The sequence below is a fragment of the Alosa alosa genome, chromosome 24, assembly GCF_017589495.1.
Source record: "Alosa alosa isolate M-15738 ecotype Scorff River chromosome 24, AALO_Geno_1.1, whole genome shotgun sequence".
Classification (NCBI taxonomy): Eukaryota; Metazoa; Chordata; class Actinopteri; order Clupeiformes; family Clupeidae; genus Alosa; species Alosa alosa.
In genome coordinates this window covers 13,889,958-13,909,740 of record NC_063212.1, presented here as the reverse complement: position 1 = coordinate 13,909,740, position 19,783 = coordinate 13,889,958, and the positions used below count along the sequence as shown (strand labels likewise).

At 42.7% G+C, this 19,783-nt stretch overlaps 2 protein-coding genes across 2 annotated transcripts in view; one reads left to right on the top strand and one right to left on the bottom strand.

The window, feature by feature from the left end:
* Positions 1 to 12,979, bottom strand: sf3b2 (splicing factor 3b, subunit 2). The gene is given in 23 exon segments (XM_048235886.1): positions 1 to 632; positions 1,971 to 2,162; positions 2,390 to 2,489; positions 2,764 to 2,865; positions 3,646 to 3,788; positions 4,274 to 4,381; positions 5,115 to 5,222; positions 5,649 to 5,738; positions 6,039 to 6,188; positions 6,886 to 7,113; positions 7,427 to 7,507; positions 7,902 to 8,024; positions 8,650 to 8,776; positions 8,778 to 8,866; positions 8,997 to 9,094; positions 9,214 to 9,322; positions 9,643 to 9,740; positions 10,045 to 10,177; positions 10,572 to 10,634; positions 11,179 to 11,331; positions 11,717 to 11,776; positions 12,004 to 12,050; positions 12,768 to 12,979. Coding segments are annotated over 23 exon segments (2,604 nt in total). The 5' UTR covers positions 12,898 to 12,979; the 3' UTR covers positions 1 to 560.
* The window catches only part of LOC125289183 (calpain-1 catalytic subunit-like), a 52,972-nt gene continuing 40,303 nt past the window's right edge, over positions 7,115 to 19,783 (top strand). The window contains 1 exon segment of the mRNA XM_048235887.1: positions 7,115 to 7,173. The gene's annotated coding sequence lies outside the window, so the exon portion shown is untranslated.

The following is a 19,783-nucleotide window of genomic DNA, read 5'->3' as shown; positions in this document are numbered from 1 at the left end:
TAAAAGGATACAGACTTGTCTTTTATTTACAAACAAAAACAGTGAAAATCAAAAACGAGAAAAGTTACAGGAGACATTTTTTTCTTCTGGTGCGTTGTGATGGCGAGACATCTCATATAAGAGTTTACAGACTGGCAAAGTTGCTAAAAATATTCAAATAACAGGGACAAAAAAAAGTTACAATTTATAACGCAGTGTGTAAATTCACAGGCAACGACTGAAACCTTAAGATGGGCCACACATTTAAAACTAGCGACACGGACACAGGCTCGGTTCTCATGTGCACAGTTTCACTCATGCCTACGACTGAGGTTGGCATGAGTCATTTATGATCTTATGTCTGTTCTATGTGTGTCACTCATCCATTGAGGAGAGAATGGCTTTAGAAAACACCCACACACACACAGAGTACAATGAGCACGATTCAAAATGAAGTTCAGAAAAGGTTGTGTGTGTGACAGTCATCTATCTTTGTCTCTCTACCTCTTTCCCTCCCTCGCTTTCCTTTCTTCTTCTCCTCATCTACCTCCATCTTCCTCTCATCCCCCCCTCCCAGGGCCTTAAAACTTGAACTCCTTGTACTTCTTCGCTCCGCCACGCGTGTCCTGTGGCTGGGCCTTCCTCTTCTTTTGCTGTAGGAGGGACAGAATGGGGAGCGAGAGAGAGAAAGAGAGAGAAGGGGAGGGAGAAGGAGTGTTAAATTTGGTCGAGCTCATCTTTCACGTGACCACTAAAGGGGCACCAAAAAATGTTTATCAGCACTAGTGCAATGAGCCTCTCTCACACGCTCCCTCCCTCTCTCACACACACACACACAAATGAACACTCCTCTACTGGCCTGTTCAGACAGATAACAGCTAACAGTGAAGAGCAGGCTATGGAATGTGTGCATATTCATCAATGTGACATTGATTTGGTAGTCTGACTGGCTGTGTGGTACTATTTAACCTTATGGTGAGCTATACAGTAGTGATTAAAGTAAACATGAAATGCACACAATACACCATTGTCTCCAAAATATATATTCTAGCAAAAACAAGTGCATCTTTTTACACACACACACACACACACACACACACACCTGCTTGGCCACAACCAAAAATAGACCTGCCCCACCCTCCACACACCTTATGTTAGGTGTCATGGTTTGTGCCAAACATACCAACTTCTTATGCAGTGAGCTCACCTAACACAAACTTCAACAACACACCCACCCACAGCATTCGCGGTCACAACGCTGCCAAAGTTCTCCTTCTGTGCCACACACTTCACCTCCTGTTTACCAGTGTGTTACCGTATCACAGAAATACTCCTCTGTCTAAGACACACACACACGCAACTTCTGTTTGGCAACATGCTCAGACAACGTAGCACAGTGCCTGCGTGCGCACACGCTCTCTACCTCGGCTTGGTGACATGCAGCTTAACTATGGTACTTCCATCTCGGCCAACCACAAATACACTCTTCCTCTGCTTCAACCACCTCCAAACACACCTTCGCTCACATACACAGTGTGCTTGGCCACCACGCCACTGAAGTCCTTCTCTGCTTCACACACCCTTTCTCTCTTTTACACTTTCTCTCACACACACCTTCACTCACACACACCTTCACTCACACACACCTTCACTCACACACACCTTCTCCCTCTCTCACATATACACACACACACATTGTGCTTGGCCACCACACCACTGAAGTCCTTCTCTGCTTCACACACTTTCTCACACACCTTCTCTTTCTCACATATACACACACACACAGTGTACCTGGCCACCACACCACTGAAGTCCTTCTCTGCTTCACACACTTTCTCACACACACACCTTCTCTTTCTCACATATACACACACACACACACACACACACACACACAGTGTACCTGGCCACCACACCACTTAAGTCCTTCTCTGCTTCACACACTCTTTCTCTCTTATACACACTTGCTCACACACAAACAACAGTCTCACCTTCTGTTTGGCGGCGTGCTCGGCCACCATGTCGCTGAAGTCCTCCTTCTCCACCTGGGCCTGCTGCTCGCGCACGTGCTCCTCGTACTTCTGCGTCATGGCCATGGGGTCCAGCTCCAGCTCCTCCGGTGCCAGTGCCACCTCCACGCCCTGACTGTCCGACGCACCGCCCGCCTTACGGCCCGCCATCGCCTGCAAGACACAGAGCGAGGGGGGGGGGGGATATGGGGAGAGATAGAGATAGAGAGATAGAGTTTAGTTGAAGTACATACAGTGATTGAACAAAATAAGATATGAACCATTTGAACCTGATCTACTCAATTTTACAGATTTATAGAACACCACTAATACACATTGTCTGAGAGTGCTTCAATCAGGTATATCAGAGACTCTGATTATGTATGTGTGTGTGTCTTTACCCCAGAGACGTCGTAGATGTGTGTTGAAGCCATCATGGCGGCGCCCACAGACGCGGTCCTCCTCTCTGGTAGTACAGTGAAGAGCTGAGGAGTCTCGTTTCTGAAAGCGCACACACAAATTGAAAGACAATCAGCCACAAATAAGCAAGTCACTGACATTATATCATGCATTACATTGTATAAGGTTAAGCATGCGGATGAAAACGGTCGCAGCGTGACCAACATGACTGACTGAAAAAAATTACATGCAACACACCGCACAACATACAAGCAAAGTCTGCCAACAGGTCAATCAACTTTCAGGTAGAACACACACACACGCACACAGATAAACAAACAAACAAACAAACAAACAAACAAACAAGCCAACGTACCCGTCCATGGCCTCCTCGATCTTCTTCTTTCTCAGCTCGATGAGCTCAGGCGTCTCCATGCCGGCAGGAACAGACGAGAAGCCTCCAGGAGTGATCAGACCACTGATATGAGAAAACAACAACAACAACAATCAATCTCCATATCATTCAGCACATTATAGATTTCACAAGAAAAACAAACACCTTACAGTCCATCTGCATCAGCAGCAGAAAGAATCTCTTTCAACTGGAAATAGGGCGGTGCCATATTGTTATTGCATATTCTACATAATTATGTATTCTTTTCTACATTTTTGACATCACAATATTGACAATATACATATATTATGCATTTTTTGCAGAGCTATGAAAACTAGGGATGCACGATATATCGGCGGCCGATATATTATTGGCCGATAAGTGAAAAAAATGTAAATATTATTATCGGTCCGATAACAGAATTCTGGCCGATAATTTGCCGATATATTTTTAAAGTCCTAATTTAGGCCTACGAAGGTCCGGCCTGGCTACACTGAGCTACTTGAGCTTGGTTGGCTATACTTTTTCCTCATGTCAGCTATATAATGTCAGCGGTGTGAATGTATTTCACCACTCTAACAAAATCTGTGGATATGCGTTCATTTGGGAATCTGTGCATCTCAAAATCCTCTCGTGAATGATCTCATTTCTTATCAGCATTTCTCATATTGAAATTGGTGTTTTTTGGTCACATCACCCTGACTGGAACACACTTTGGTGCATCTGCTGTTGTTTTTAAACAAAAGAATGTCCCTTTCCACTCCCTGTCTGTCTCTGGTTCATCAATAACATCACATGTCTGGCACTGAGGCTGCAGAGACTCTGGATTGAACTGAGTGGGTGAGAAGGTGTGTGTGTGTGTACCTGTCGGCAGGTGTGAAGAAGCCTGTCTCGTCGGGCTTGTCCTCATCGCTCTCCTCCTCCTCCTCTTCCTCAGATGACTCTTCATCTGATGGCTCCAGCTCTCCCCATGGGGTCCTGTCCACCTCCTCCTCCTCTGCCTTGGCCTGAGAGAGAGAGAGAGAGAGAGAGAGAGAGAGAGAGACAAGAAAGAGATAGATGAGCGAGAGAAAGAAAGAGAGAGAGAAGAAGAGGGCAAGGTTTAGAGAAAAATCTCAAAACAACACAGACAGAAAGTAAAAAAGCTAAATGATAACTGTTGGGAAAAACCCATTTGGCTACAAAAACATTTTATCATTTAGCAAAAGCTTTTATCCAAGCGACTTACAAAAATTAGTTAGAAAAGTTTCTCAAAATTCTATGGTTATTCTTTCTTTTTCAACACTCATAAAGTTCATCTTTCCTTTATTTTGACACGTGCCCTGATAGTAAGTTTAACACAACATGACATTCACAGACCCTTGATTGTGATAATACCTGTTACTTTTCCATGCAACAAATGTGTCCAGTAAACATGGTTAATCGAAACTATGCATGGAAATAGTGTCTGACTCTGTGTGTGTGTGTGTGTGTGTGTGTGTGTGTGTCTCACCTGGAAGTCTACAGCGTTGGTCCCGAACACGTCTCCGTAGAGTGGCTTCCCCGTCTCGTCCACAGGAGGTTTCCCCCAGCCACCCGCATGGTAACCGAACGAACAGCTCTGAGACATGGAGGGAAAGAGAGACATTTCAGAAGGAAAGGCGGCAGGATGAGGGAGAGGGGGGGGCAAAATGGGAAAGGGGGTGGGAGAGTGGATTAAATCTCCTTCAAAAAAAAAAAAAAAAAAAAAAAAAAAAAAAAAAAAAAAAAAACACACTCATTCTTTTGTACACCCAGAAAGGGAGAGGAGATTAGATATGACAGACAGAGGAGAATAGAAACCCAAACATATTTTAATATCCCGGAATTGCAATATCTCTCAGAATCACAATACACCAGAGAACAATATGTGGAAGAATAAACGGTAAGAGAACGAGAAGTCTGAACCGTCTGGGTGTGGTGTTGTCGGTCATGCTCAGGGCTGTGACTTTAGTCAGGGAGGATACAGTACGTCTTATTCATATTTGAACTAACAAGCTCATATATGTAATATATACACAGTGTGTGAGTGTGTGTGCATGAGTCTGAATATGTCTGTGTGTGTGTGTGCGCATGTGTCTGAATATGTCTGTCTGTCTGTGTGTGTGTGCATGTGTCTGGATATGTCTGTCTGTGTGTGTGTGTGTGTGTGTGTGTGTGTGCATGTGTCTGAATATATCTGAGTGTGTGTGCATGCGCATGTGTCTGAATATGTCTGAGTATGTATGTGTGTGTGTATAGAGGGGCGTGGGTGCATGTGTCTGAATATATCTGAGTATGTATGTGTGTGTGTGTGTGTTCAGATGTCCACTTACGTCAGGAATGGGGGCGTTGAGTCCAGGGATCTTCAGGTTGGGGTAGGAGGGAGGCGGCCCGTACCTCTGCATGGCGATCAACCACGGAGGGGGAACCTTGTGAGAGTTCTATACACACACACACACACACACAGAGGATAGAAAAGGGAGAAAGAGCAGGGCATGAGTCAATAATCTCCTGTGACATCGTGAGGTAGAGCAAGTGTGTGTTTGCATGCAGTTGAAGGTGAAGTGAAATTGAATAAACCAATCACATGCAACCAGTGAATTCTGATATATCTATCTATCTTTTATTAATTAACTTCGGCCTGACTCTTCAGTCTTCGCGCGCCTGACTTCGCTCTGGCCACAGTGACCATGCACTGTCGGCAAAATACTCTGTCAAACTGGCACCCACACAGAGGCAGATAGGGGGATAGCTGAGAGGAAGAGAGAGAGAGAGAGAGAGAGAGAGAGAGAGAGAGAGAGAGAGAGAGAGAGAGAGAGAGAGAAGGGGTGAAAATGGTGAGAGAGTGAAAGGGCCAAGGTTCTTACAGGTCCAGTGGGCATGCCCAGGGCGATACGCAGCTCATCAGACAGATCACCAGGCTTCTTCTCCTTCAGACGAGTCTCAAACTCTTTCCCCTGAGAGAGAGAGAGAGAGAGAGAGAGAGAGAGAGAGAGAGAGAGAGAGAGAGAGAGAGAGAGGGAGAGGAGAGGGAAAAGGGAGAACAAACAGTTCTGATAATTCTGAAGATGCAGCAGCATTGAGATTGTGTTTTATATACACATACAAGACAAGTATAGAATGTTGCAAATGACAATAATGCAAAATAAAAAATAAAAAACAATTATCATTTAAATTATTAATTTGAAATTTCTGCCATGCAAATGATGAGACAGGGCAGCCCAATAAAGTTGTAGGCGAGAGTGATGGAGAAATACCTCATAGTACAGATCTCCATGGATGGTCAGTTTGGGCTTGATCTGCCATTTAAAGAAGGCGTCGTGGAGCTTCTGGTAGTCAATGTCGATCTTGCCCATCTTAGGACGAACCTTTTCACGCATCTTTGTCTTCATGGTCTTGGCGTCTTCCTACAGATGGAATGGGAGGCATGTTCAACCCTTTAGACACGGCTTCAAAATTATACTGACACTCACAAATATATTTCTCCTTTATTAGTTGTACAAATAACAGGAAATACTTCCCCAGATCAATTTATTGTATTTTCTACATAATGTCTCATTTGGCTGTAGTTTTTTAATTGAGTATCAAACTGTGCACATAGACAATGGTTATCAGAGGTTTTCCTGAGCCCATACAATGACTGGCCTGGAAACAGGTCTGGTTTTGATGCAGTGCCATCTGAGGTCCAAAAGACCACAGCCATCCAATATTTATTCAGCTCTTTGCCTTGTTTGCAAAGATTTCTCTGGATTCTCTGAATGTTTTAATGTTATTATGTCCTGAAGATGATGAACTCCCCAGATTACATTGTTCCATCATTTGTGCACACAGGTTTCCACAGAATGATGAAAACCCCTACATCTTTACTTCTAAGTAGTTGCTGGTATCAAATTCAAAATCAAATTAGTCATTTTCAACATTTGACATGTTGTCTGAGTCCTTTTTGCAACTAAATATGAGTTTTAAGAAATTTGCAGATGATTACATTCTGTTTTTATTCACATTTTACACAACGTCCCAACTTTTTCTGATTTGGGTCTGTATGTATGTAAGTGCGAGTTCCTCTGTGTGTGTGTGTGTGTGTGTGTGTGAGTGAGTGAGTACCTTCTCCTGCAGGGCCTCCCTCATCTCCTGGATGCCGGTGCGCTTGATGAACTCGGGCAGCTCGAAGGGCGGCTTCTCGATACCCCTCTTGCCCTGCAGGTACTTGCGCTTGAAGCACCAGTGGCGCGGTACGGGCACCGTGTTGCGCGTGGCCTTCAGGTGCACCAGCAGCTTGGGCTCCTGCGCCGTCACGTCGTGCATCTCCACCACGTCCGGGCGCGCCACCAGCTGAGAGGGGTCAGAGGTCACGGGTCAGTGTCATATACAGCTACAGAAAACTGATTTATGGTAAGTTTCCATTGTAGTGAAACACCTTTGATCTCTGCTACCTTTTGAGGTGTGGCTGTGAAACACATCAGCATGTTTGGGCCAGGGGTGTGACTGTGTGGCACAAACAGCCTCGATCTGCTCTGTTACATCTCGAGAGTCTAGATATTATGCATGTGTGTATGCTTATGGGATTATATACAGTATGTGTTTTTAAAAGTGTGTGTGTGTGTGTGTGAGAGAGAGAGTGTGTGTGTGTGTGTGTGAGACCTACCTGTTTGAGTTCAGCTACAGTCAATCTGTTCATGCGGCGCAGCTTCTTCTTGGACATCTTCGGAACGTCAGTCTTAATTTCCTGTGGCCGACATGATGGAAAGGACATGACAGGTGTTAGCAAATGGAGATTATGTTTTAATCACCAATCTATTAGCCCGCCCTGTGGTTTAAGGTCAGATAGAGTGGATTATCCCGACAGCAACTGACACACATATCTGTCCAGCAAAGAACATGAACATTGCAAAAACACACAGAAACTGTACATTAATGGCCACATTTCTAATATTCATTTCTCAACACATTAATTTTCACAATTACAGATTCTATTTGGTTTTCTTGAAACTTGTTCTGTTATTAATATACTTTTCATGAGCTATAAGGCAATTTGCAAATTTTGAAAAACCTTCTATCAACTTCGCAAACACTGTGTATGCAGCTAAACGCAGAGCATCATTGGTGGCTTCTCCTCTTACGTCATCGCTGTCGTCACTGTCCTTCCTCTCCTCCTCGAAGCCCTTCTTCCTGATGGTGGTGGCCTCAGGCTTCTCCGCCTTCTCCGGCTCCTTCTCCTTCTCTTTCTTCACATCGTCCGTCAGCTGCAGAACAGAAATAGAGAGAAAGAAAGAAAGAAAGAAAGAAAGAAAGAAAGGAGAGAAAGAAAGAAAGGAAAGAAAGAAAGAAAGAAAGAAAGAAAGAAAGAAAGAAAGAGAGAGAGAGAGAGACACAACGCAATCAGTTGAGATCCACTTTACAAACATCAATCTGCTCACTCTGACACTTTGTCTTTGTGAGGTCACACTGTTTAGCATGATTAAATATCCAGACGATGTGTACTGTAGATAGATTCACAAGCTGAGTAAATATTTGTCCATCTCTAGGTATGATATGATCAGTTGCATGTATAACTGCACAATATGTATTATATGTACAATATATTACAATATTATATGTTATACACCTTAGAGTAATTTCATTTTTACAGATATAATTTACTGTATAGCTGGGCTGTTATTATAAATATTGACAGTGACAACAAGGGAGAATGACATTACTGATGTAACTGGTGCTATAAGATGGCTGATAACCTGATTATGGAGTGACAACATCACCAGTTTTACTCCAAGAGTACATTCCAATATCTGACGACATTACACTTGAAGAGCATTGTGTCAATGACACTAAAATACTGCTATCGGACCACCTTAGGTCAACGCATCTGACCTTGAAGGCTTCAAAGATCCTCTTGAAGAAGATGAAATTGGGGTCGTAGATCTCCGGCTCCTCAGTGATGTATTCGATCTCCACCTCCGGCTCGTTCTCCTTCTCTTTCTCCTTCTCTTTCTCCTTTCTCTCCCTTCTTGGCGTCCTCAGACTCCTTCTGCGGCTCCTGGTCACGCTTCTTCTTCTTCTTCTTCCTGTTCCGGCGACGGCGGTTCTTCTGATGACGGAACAAGAACAAAACACAAGATTAAAAGGCCGTTAAATGTCTACTTTGTGCTCAAAGCCATTTGCAGCTACGGTTCCGCACTGACCCGCTAGAGGGTCCGTGAGACGGAGGTCAAGCGTACCTCTTTTTTGGAGAGAGCCGAGTCATCATCCTCTGTCTCAGACAGAGCAAGGGAGGAGTTGTTCAGCTCGGCGTCTAGACCCTCACTTTCGTCTTCCGCTGTACAGAAACAAGCACATACAGGCTTTTGTCAATTTATGTAAAATCATGACATCCAAATTTTGCGGGAACTCAATGCAAGGCAGTTTTGAGTCATGAGATGCAGGGAGGCTCCTGACCTGGGGGGGCAGTGCTGAGCTGCTCCTGTCTCATATCCTTTAGCTGCAGGATCTTCTCCAGTGCCTGAGGAATCTTAGGTCCAATGCCCACCTCTTCACCCTGCCAAGACTGGAACACCAGAGAGAGAGAGAGAGAGAGAGAGAGAGAGAGAGAGAGAGAGAGAGAGAGAGAGAGAGAGAGAGAGAGAGAGAGAGAGAGAGAGAGAGAGAGAGAGAGAGAGAGAGAGAGAGAGAGAGAGAAGAAGAAGGGTGGTAGAAAAAGAGGGGTAAGGAGAGGGAGAGAGAATGAGGTTTAAGATGGAGGACAAACAGTTCTGATGATTCAGCAAGGATGCAGTAGTTGCTGAAGACTGATCAGTTGTCAGTTTCTATTAATCGTGTGCCAGGAGGTGTCAGGAAAGCGTGTGGGGACTGTTCAAAGATCAGTACCTCTCTGCCATCTTCTCCGGGTGGTGGGGGCATCCGCTGCTTCTGGTTGGACTGGGACATCATGGACACACCAGGAGGGGGTGGCCCACTGTTCATGGCTTCCAAGACAACAGGACAAGTCAAAATGCTGGATCCTCGCACATCAGTACAAACTAGCTCAGTTGCTAAGCACGGCTAAAAGTATCCTCTACCTGATAAATTGTACTGTAACAGGAACAGCCTTATTACCAATTCCAAATTTGACACAGGAAAAGTCCCCTGTGCTATTATACGAGTATAAATGGGGGTTTTTTTGTTGACCAGACACTGTTAGTAAATACTCATTTAGTAATTAGACAGACAATTGTTTGTGCTATTGGTGATTGCTACTTGGGTAGAGAGAGTGAGAGGCAGATTGATCACCTCTCATGGGGGGCAGGCTGGACATGGGGATCAGAGTGGCGCGGGGGGTGGAGTCCGGCATCCTCACGCCGGGGGGGCCCTGCTGCCTCACGACCATCTCCTGCTGACGCTCCTGCTCCAACAGCACCGCAGCCTGAGAGAGAGAGAGAGAGAGAGAGAGAGAGAGAGAGAGAGAGAGATCGAGAGAGAGAAAGAGAGAGAAAAAAAACAGAGAGAGAGAGAGAGAAAAAAAAAGAGGGGTAGAGAGAGAGAGATTGAAAGAGTGTTAAAAGAGATAGGCAACATGAAGGGAGCAAATAGGCTGAGCATGAAAACATGACTCGTCCTTAATGTCTATATACAGTCCATTTAACAAAATACTTTATTTCAACCCAACCCAAAAGTCCAATGCCTCTATGCTTTGGTGTCACTAGATTATAAGTGGCACATAGGACTATGGTCTCAAACAGCCATGACCACAGAGCAGGGATCATGGGTGGGGTGGGGTAAGACAGAGTATAATGGGTGATTGGGCTGGGCTTGCTCACCCTCTTCTGCTGCTCCAGAAGCTCTTGCTCCTTCATCTGCTCCTCCATGACCCGAGATTCACCCTATGACGCACAGACACACGCTATAACTTGCGGCAGGCAGTTTCTCGCACATACTGACTGATTAGTTTATGCTCTTCTATTGTGCACTTAGCTAGGCATAGTTCCATATTGACCAAACTGATGATCTTTTATGTGCAGTTCTTAAGGAAACTACTTCACAACCTATGACAAAACCACCATCAGTAACTACATGCACATTGCTAATTCTGTCTGATGCACACACCAACTCTCATTCATGCTCAACGCTAAAAACTAAAACTTGTCCGTTCTCTGCATTAATTTAGTCCATCACTTCAAGCTTACAAATACAAATGAAACAAACGTATGAAATGTATCCACGTATTTATGTAAACGCATAAACTAGGCTTAACAGTAATCAGAGTAGCCTCTCTGTAAGTGGTCAGCACTAGTCTGAGTACAGCAGCTGTTCTCTGAAAGTCACTTTTGGATAAAAGTGTCTGCTTAATACTTCTATACCTTTTACACACGGACATAAACATACAGACACACACAAAAACAAACACACACACACACACACACACACCATGGGTCCGCGCTGTGGCTGGCCCATGCCAGGCGGCTCCAGCCCCATGTGCATGCCAGGGGGAGGGGGTCCTCCCATCATGCTCATGGCCTGCAGCATGCCAGGGGGCAAGGGCATGGGGGGTATCGGGGGCATGGGCGGGAGGCCCGGCATCTGTGGATGAAGAGAGTATGTCATGACCTGGCAACAGAACCATTTACTGAAAATGTAATTTCCCCACAAGGCCTCCATGACCTAGGATGACGTGATGTATATTAACTTGCCTACTTTGTTTTCTGTGCAAAGTTCTGTGCCAACACTTTAGAGTAACACACGTTATTAGTATTGTTGAGTAAGGGTGAGCAACAAGATGTGTGGGTATGCCGGTGTGGTGGTAGTGAGGATGGGGAAAAGGGAATCAAATAAGGTGTTCAGGTAGACAAGTATTACTTCTTACTGCATATTTTGCTATGACAAATGCCTCATAAAATCATCTAGATCCCTATAATAGCGCTAAAATGTTAACAAAACAATGAGTAAGAAGATTAAAATCGCTCACCTGTGTCATTGGCTTGTCATCTCCACCTTGGATGTTGGGTTTGCTCAAAATCATACCAGTCTACAAAAAAAATATTACATAAACACGTACATCAACACAAAGCACACAACCCATACTCAAGAGTGGGAGACAGAGAATTATTAATATTTACTAAGACAACTACTATTGGCAGTAACTTAACCATGTTTTACAATAACTTTGAGAGTGAACTTAAAATCTGAACAGCATGTCACATATTCCTTATGAACATATTTGATATCAACAACAGAAGAAAAAAAAAACATTACCTGCATCATGTACCCTTTCAGTCTGTCAATTAGATCATCTCTCGGTCCTGATGGAAATAGCACATTGTTGTTAATTTCGGCAAATGTGACAGCCACTCTCAACATCAATGATAGTAAACACAACTATAAAGCAGCAACAAACAAACATTCCTGTTCCTACAACTAAAAATGGTTAATACTGCATTCAGCTCAGCCAGGGCACCAGCCTAGAACATGCGAAGAAGGTAAGCTGGCTGACCTGGTTTCCACCGTGTTGTTTATTTTACATGGCTTATAACTACTCGTAACATTGTTGCCAAATAACGCATTTAGCAATGCATGCTTCTTTCGCCCAATGCGGCAACTGTATGCATACACTAAATCGATGATTGTGCCAGTTATATTTCAACTTTCAAGCCTGACATGATCACCAAATAGCCAAGTTGGGTAACGTCATTCGTCGTATTCATTTTGTTGGCTAGTAACGTTAAGCTAACCTCAGCTAACTCTCTATGATGTGCCAAGTTTTCAGGAAGTTGTTATGTTGCGTATCTTATTAAATACACAATTAAAAAACAAACAAATGGGAGACCAAACTTAACCATTTCTATTAGTTTCTCAAATACGCAATATAGTTAACTAGATGGATAACTAGCAATTCATTTCACATGGCCTAAATTGTGGTCATGAAGAAGCCTAAGCTTAGCTAACTAGCTAGCTAGCTAGCTATGTAGCTAGATACATCGCATGCAGCGCATGAAAGAAAAAGCTCATTCGATTTGTACCCATTATTGGCGCACCGATCTCCGCCAGTTTAGCCTGCAGCTCGGGGATACTCCATGTGTTCAGAGACGCCACAGCACCACCCAGGTCGGACGGGTTGGCGTCGGTTCCTGGTGGTCCGTCGCTAGCCATTTTAACTTTGGTTCATTCAGACGCTCCACAAACAACGAACACGAGCAAGAAGGTGCAAAGAGGTTCACGGGAAGATTTTCATTCGCTCCCTCTTTCTTCTTGAACACAAGCTTCTTCTTGAACACAAGCTCTATCGCCCCCTACTGTATTGGAAGCTAAATAGACTCAAAAACCTTGTGGCTTGACAAAGGTTAAACCTGCTTTTAGTTGGTTTCACAATGATTTCCTTTATTATACAAAAGCTCTTAAAGCTATGAAGTCTAAGAAACCAGTACAACCTTTGAACAGTGTTACAGAATATGATTTAATGACGAAGCCCTAGTTATATGTTTTTTTTTTCTTTGCTTCCCTCTTTTTATGTTTTTATGTCCATGTTTTTTCTGTACATGGATGGACTCCTCATTGATTGTTTTGAGCCATGTTTATTGTATGTGAATTACCAATAATAATAATTAAAAAAAAAAATAGTGAGGCCTAATAGCCTATTAATCAGACTAAGTTTGTTGTTTAAAGGAGAATTCCTGTGTGATATTGACCTAAAGTGTATTGAAACATGATACCGAGTGTGAACTTATGTCTCATAGCCCATCTCGGCTTGTCCCCTGCACTCCAATCCATGCATTTCCACTGAATTATTTTTGGAATCTGATCCCTTATCATACCTGTTCATTCTTACTCGTTGCTTGACTTATCGTGACTAAATTCAAGATGGCTGCAAACGCTAAACTTCCTGAAGATACTGTCTGTATAAATCGTCTTGTAAGTAAACTACCAGTGCTTTTTCAAAGTTCTCAATGTCTCGTTTTAAATGTCAGGGCCCTCGGAAGTCTACCAATGAAGTGTGGAGATACATTGAGCCTCATAAATGGGTGTAAAACAGTGATTTATTTGCATGGCTAGCCCGATGCCGAAGCACCACTATTGAAAAAGCTGTTGGTAGCATCGGCTAACTAGCGCCAGATTTTGGAGTGCAGGGGACAAGCCGAGATGGGCTATGAGACATACGTTCACACTCGGTATCATGTTTCAATACACTTTAGGTCAATATCACACCGGAATTCTTCTTTAAATAGGGGCAATGTGCACATGCATTAGTGCTGCTACTGTAAATGTATGTATGGTTTGACTCCACAGCCACCCCACCAGAAATGGGCATTAGTTCTTGCAGTCTGTCTACGGGCAGGATATTTTTGCTGTTAAATGAATAAATGTATGTATTTTTTGAAGGCAAACCTGTCAGCCCTGAAATTGACAGAAAATTCAGAGGACCTACAAGATTTATGGAAAGCCTGCAACTTTTTCAACTGACCTCAATTCAGGCTGCTTTCACATTGCCTTATAGGTAGGCCTACTATCAGGCTTGGGTCAGATTACTTTGAAATGTAATCCATTACTGACTACAAATTACATGGCAATTTTTGTAATCAGTAACGTAATCAGTTGGATTACCAAAAACATGTAACATAATCTGATTACTTTAGGATTACTTTTAGATTACTTCAATAAATATGTCCCTTAAGTAAAAGACACCACCACTGAATTGATGAAAGAATTCTCATTCTATTTTTCTCTTTTTATTTCATTACATCCAAGGAATCACTTTGCTCTGAGTAAAGCATTTCTGTGTGAATTAACTGATCTTAAAAAAATCTTAATGTATCCCCTTGTTTTAGTGTTACCATTTACTTTGAGGTCACCAGGTCCCATTGTCTGAAAAACACCCAAAACTAATACATTTCTATAGCTATTCTCCAGTTTGGGGGTGGTGTTTTGGTGGTTGAAATTTTCACCCCATCCCAAAATTGATCACTTAGTCATCATGGATCACTATTCTCCAAACATGCACAACTCAGCTTAACCTTTATAAGGGCACACCCAGTAGCGGCTCCTGGGTTGACAAATAGGCGGGGCAGAGTCTGATGATCAAGTTTAGAAAAAAAAAGGCACACTAAGGGTGGTCCACGGATATTTTGTTCATTTTTACGGCTCTTTCTTTCTATGGCTAGGCTATGAGCGAAAACTGGGTAATGGAATCCCATAATGTTAGCACTTGCGGTCAATACACCATTTTTTCATGCATTATTAACCTATGGTTAACCTACTTAATGTTATTTTATTAGGTAAGGCTATTTGCACCCCTGGTGCAATTAGCAGTGTATGCTATCCATACCCTGGTGCAATAAGAAGTGAATTCTATTCGTACCCCCGTGCACACAGCAATGTGTTCTATTAGTACCCCGTCTGGTACAAATATCAATGTAGGCCTATGCTATTCGTACCCCGGTGCACACAGCAATGTGTTCTATTAATTACCCCGTCTGGTACAAATATCAGTGTATGCTATTTGCACCCCTGTGCATTTATTCTGGCATATTGATCACACAATGTAATAATAAAAAAAAAAAAAAAAAAAACAAGCAACATGTTTTTTTGTTGTTACGTGAGCAGAGGTCATACACTTTTTGCTAAATGCACTGGGGTATGATGTAACAAATATACAGTAATACAGTAATACATATGAATGTAGTGGGATTGCAGTTCATTGGCTTTACAGGCAGAATATAGCGGCTCCTGGGTTGACAAATAGGAAGAGGGCAGAGTCTGATGATCAAGTTTAGAAAAAAGGCACACTAAGGGTGGTCCACGGATATTTTGTTCATTTCACGGCTCTTTCTTTCTATGGCTAGGCTATGGCGAAAACTGGGTAATGGAATCCCATAATGTTAGCACTTGCGGTCAATACATTTTTTTCATGCATTATTAACCTATGGTTAACCTACTTAATGTTATTTTATTAGGTAAGGCTATTTGCACCCCTGGTGCAATTAGCAGTGTATGCTATCCATACCCTGGTGCAATAAGAAGTGAATTCTATTCGTACCCCCGTGCACACAGCAATGTGTTCTATTAGTTGCCGTCTGGTACAAATATCAATGTAGGCCTATGCTATTAGGTACCCGGTGCACACAGCAATGTGTTCTATTAATTACCCCGTCTGGTACAAATATCAGTGTATGCTATTTGCACCCCTGTGCATTTATTCTGGCATATTGATCACACAATGTAATAATAAAAAAAAAAAAAAAAAAAACAAGCAACATGTTTTTTTTTGTTAAATGAGCAGAGGTCATACACTTTTTTGCTAAATGCACTGGGGTATGATGTAACAAATATACAGTAATACAGTAATACATATGAATGTAGTGGGATTGCAGTTCATTGGCTTTACAGGAAGTATGTATCCATTATCTTGGCCTTAATCATTGTAACGTGGGGCTTTAGCTCTGGGGTGCGCTGGTGCAGAATTTGGGAATTGATTTCACTCACCTGGTATGCACACGGATATAAGTGGGAGTGTGTTGCATTTCCTGGCCTAAACCAGATAAACAAACCTGTAAAGGATGTTCAGTCGTGTCTGTGGGTTTCATGGAAGAACAACACCTTGATCGCAGAATATGATCCTTGATCCTTTTCGCAGAATATACCTAGAAGAATCTTTTCTTGAAATAGAATGGAACACCCCTACATTTTCTTAGAAGAACCCATTACCGGCTCCAGGGTTGACAAATAGGCGGGGCAGAGTCTGATGAACAAGTTTAGAAAAAAAAGGCACACTAAGGACGGTCCACGGAGATTTTGTTCATTTTTACGGCTCTTTCTTTCTAAAGCTAGGCTATGAGCGAAATCTGGGGAATGGAATCCCATAATGTTACCACTTGCGCCATTTGTTTATGCATTATTACCCTATGGTTAACCTACATAATAATTATTTTATTCATAAGAAGTGAAGTTTAAAATTTTGAGATTCCAGACAAATAAAAGCTACAAGGTAGGTACCGGTAATCAGCTCATTAGCTCAGATCAGTGGAGAACTACTTTGGGGGAAAAACTCAAGAGGGAAACAAATTAACCGAGAATTCAAAATCGAAATCAAAAATCCACTGGAGCTCCAAGTGTAGGCTTCACGCCGCATTACACCACTCAGCTCTCATAGTCAAGTTCAAGCTGTTTATTGTCATGTAGGCCTACTCATAAAATAAATTATAAGTAACGAAATGATTGTGTTCAAGAGCCAGCTCAACTTTAAAGAGTAAATTAAAAGTAGGCTATTCATTAAAAAGGTAAATATTCTGTGTGTAGGGTGGGGGGGGTATACCATGGAATGAGTGCTTGCGTGTCCACCATGCACATACACGTAAAAGGGCAGGTTTTTTTACGAACTCCTTGGGGAATGATTTGGAAAATTTGAGGAAGCTTGAACTATCAAATAGGATGGCGGCAGACAAATGGCCAGTGAATGAAAATCTGTCGGTAGCGGTAACTATGATTGTCACACACTTCATAGGCAATTTGCGCAAAGTTAGAAGCGGACCTGCGCTTATCCTGGACACCGGTATGTTTTGCACAAAGGCACGGGACATCACGTAGGCCTCAGGGATGGATTACTGCAGACCCCCCACATATGCAACAATTAGTGGGGGGCCCTTAATACATCTGGGCCCAGGGGCCCGAAAGTTCATAATCCGCCCATGGTAGGCCTATATTTTATTGCGTTTAGGACAACCAGAGCTTCTTATCAGACATATGGCCTACCACGAACGTGAAAATGTCCGATTAAATTACCGACTCTTGTCCTTTGTTTGTTGGTATACAATGTTAATGTCGGGCTGATCAGGTCCTAGGTCTTTGATAGCTAATTTAACTACAAACTCAAGTCTTTCGAATGAGTTCTTTAATAGAAACTCCACACTATTGCACACACGCTGTTCACTCGCCATTTTTCAACTGTCTGTCTGACCTCACAAACTTCGTGCGGACTAAAACAGTAGGCATAGGCTAGTACAGTACAGTAGGCATATTACAGTAAGTTCTGACGTCGTATAGGGTGGGCAGTGGCATGATCTGACCTTCTACTAACCGCGCTCTAGCTGCAGTTCCATTATCGGTCGACAGATTTATATAGACAAACAGCAGGCGCTGAAATGTGACGTAGTAGGCCTACAACAAGTATGGATATGATCAACGAGATCTTCTTTTGCAATCTTTGCCAATCATACAACAATGTAACATAATTGAGTACTTTGCCCATGATTACAATAATAAACAAACAACATTTTATTTAAAAAAAATATTTTGTGGATCTACTTTTCTAGTGGATGAATCGTTAGTAAGGCTCTGCCCCTCCTGCCCAAGTGAACGAGCCGCGTCTGGGCACACCTGGACAATGAATTTAGCTTTCGCTAGATTTTTTTGACCCAGGAACATGGACTGAGATTGAGCCGTGGATGTGGGCATGGGAGAGCAGTGCTCAACCACTTCTCCAAAGTGGAGAATGACAGAAAGAATTTGAGACCAAGCTTTATGTTCATGTTTATGTTTATCTTTCTTGGCAGATACTTTTGTGGAAGTGACTTAGAGCAATATCAATAAACATTACATTATCATTAAAATTAATAGCCTTTATTAAACACTCTATAACTAATACAACTAATAGTAGGCTAATCATGATATTAATTAAATATCAACATCAAGTCATATAAATAATGACATCAGAAATATATGCATGACTGTACATCGATTAATTATGGAGTGAGGATTGTCTCAAAATGATTTAAATATATATACAAGGATATAAATATCCAAATACAAAATACAGGCAGGTGCTCGGGCCCGCCATTGCCGCTTGCGGCTGTATTCATATTTTGTATTTTGAAGTTGCAGTTGATGAATAAACTGAGAGGTGGATAAACTCTATTTCTGAAATTTCAGAGGTGGATAAACTACACGCCTGCCTATGCATAGGCCTACATGGCCTGCACCTCTTCAATCGGCTCTGACATTTTTTTTTGTTTTGTGCAGAAGGTGCCACCAAGAGGCAGTGTTGGGCCAATGCATTATTTCAACAATGTGGAAATCAAATTGCACAAAGCGTATTACTTTTACACACACCAAGATGTGTTACATGTATACCGCAATTCTGCATGGGAGTTAACCAACAATTAACCACATCATCCTAAAAGTTCCCACATGCTGCATTTGGAACCCGTCCGCGGTCACTGGGGCAGGGGATGGGGCGTTAACACAGAGGCGTGCCATAGAATCGCTTGCGCTTTTCGAGTGTGTCTGAGTGCCATACGAGTATACGCTACAGTATCCGGGAAGTCTGATGAAAATAAACGGACACAAAATCCCAACCTTTCTCTACATAGACTACTTTCCAACTGTGAAGAGGTGCAGCAAAGGTAGGCTATCTGTTAACTTTTCACCCAAGAATTTCTCACGAACGGTAGGCTATGCGTCGCTTCTCGCGCTTTCTCTTGTTTTGCGACTGTGAGGTAGAATTTAAACTCTGCATGCATGCCTGACCGACCGTGTGCCCCTACATTTTGGAAACGAAACATCTTGGAAGTTATCTATCTGTCAGGGGCTTTTGTTTAACTATCTTAGATAAAGATTGGCATACAGTCTGTTGACTCTCGTCGGTAGGCGCATGTTGTTGGTAGGCTATAGTGGTATTCTTTAATTATGAGATTTGGACTTCCTGAAATAGGTCTTCTTCAAGACACATGAGATGTGCACACAAGTTGGATCACTTCCTGAATAGTCACATAAGGAATATGTCTGGAGATATGTAGGCTAGTTTCCCTATCTTGCTCAGACAGCTGTTTCAACTCGTTGGCTCCTTGCCCTCACAAGCCATCAGCAGCAGGCCCACGGCAGTAATAGTTTGAAAGTTTTTACTGACTTTGACTTTTGTAAGGGAAGAGGAACAATATCAGTGTCGGCAAAGGTAAAAACTTGTGAGAACTCAACTTGTCATGTGGAAGTCTTTAATACATAAAAAAACTCTCAGGAAAGCATACATTGTGCTGGACTGTCAGGTTGA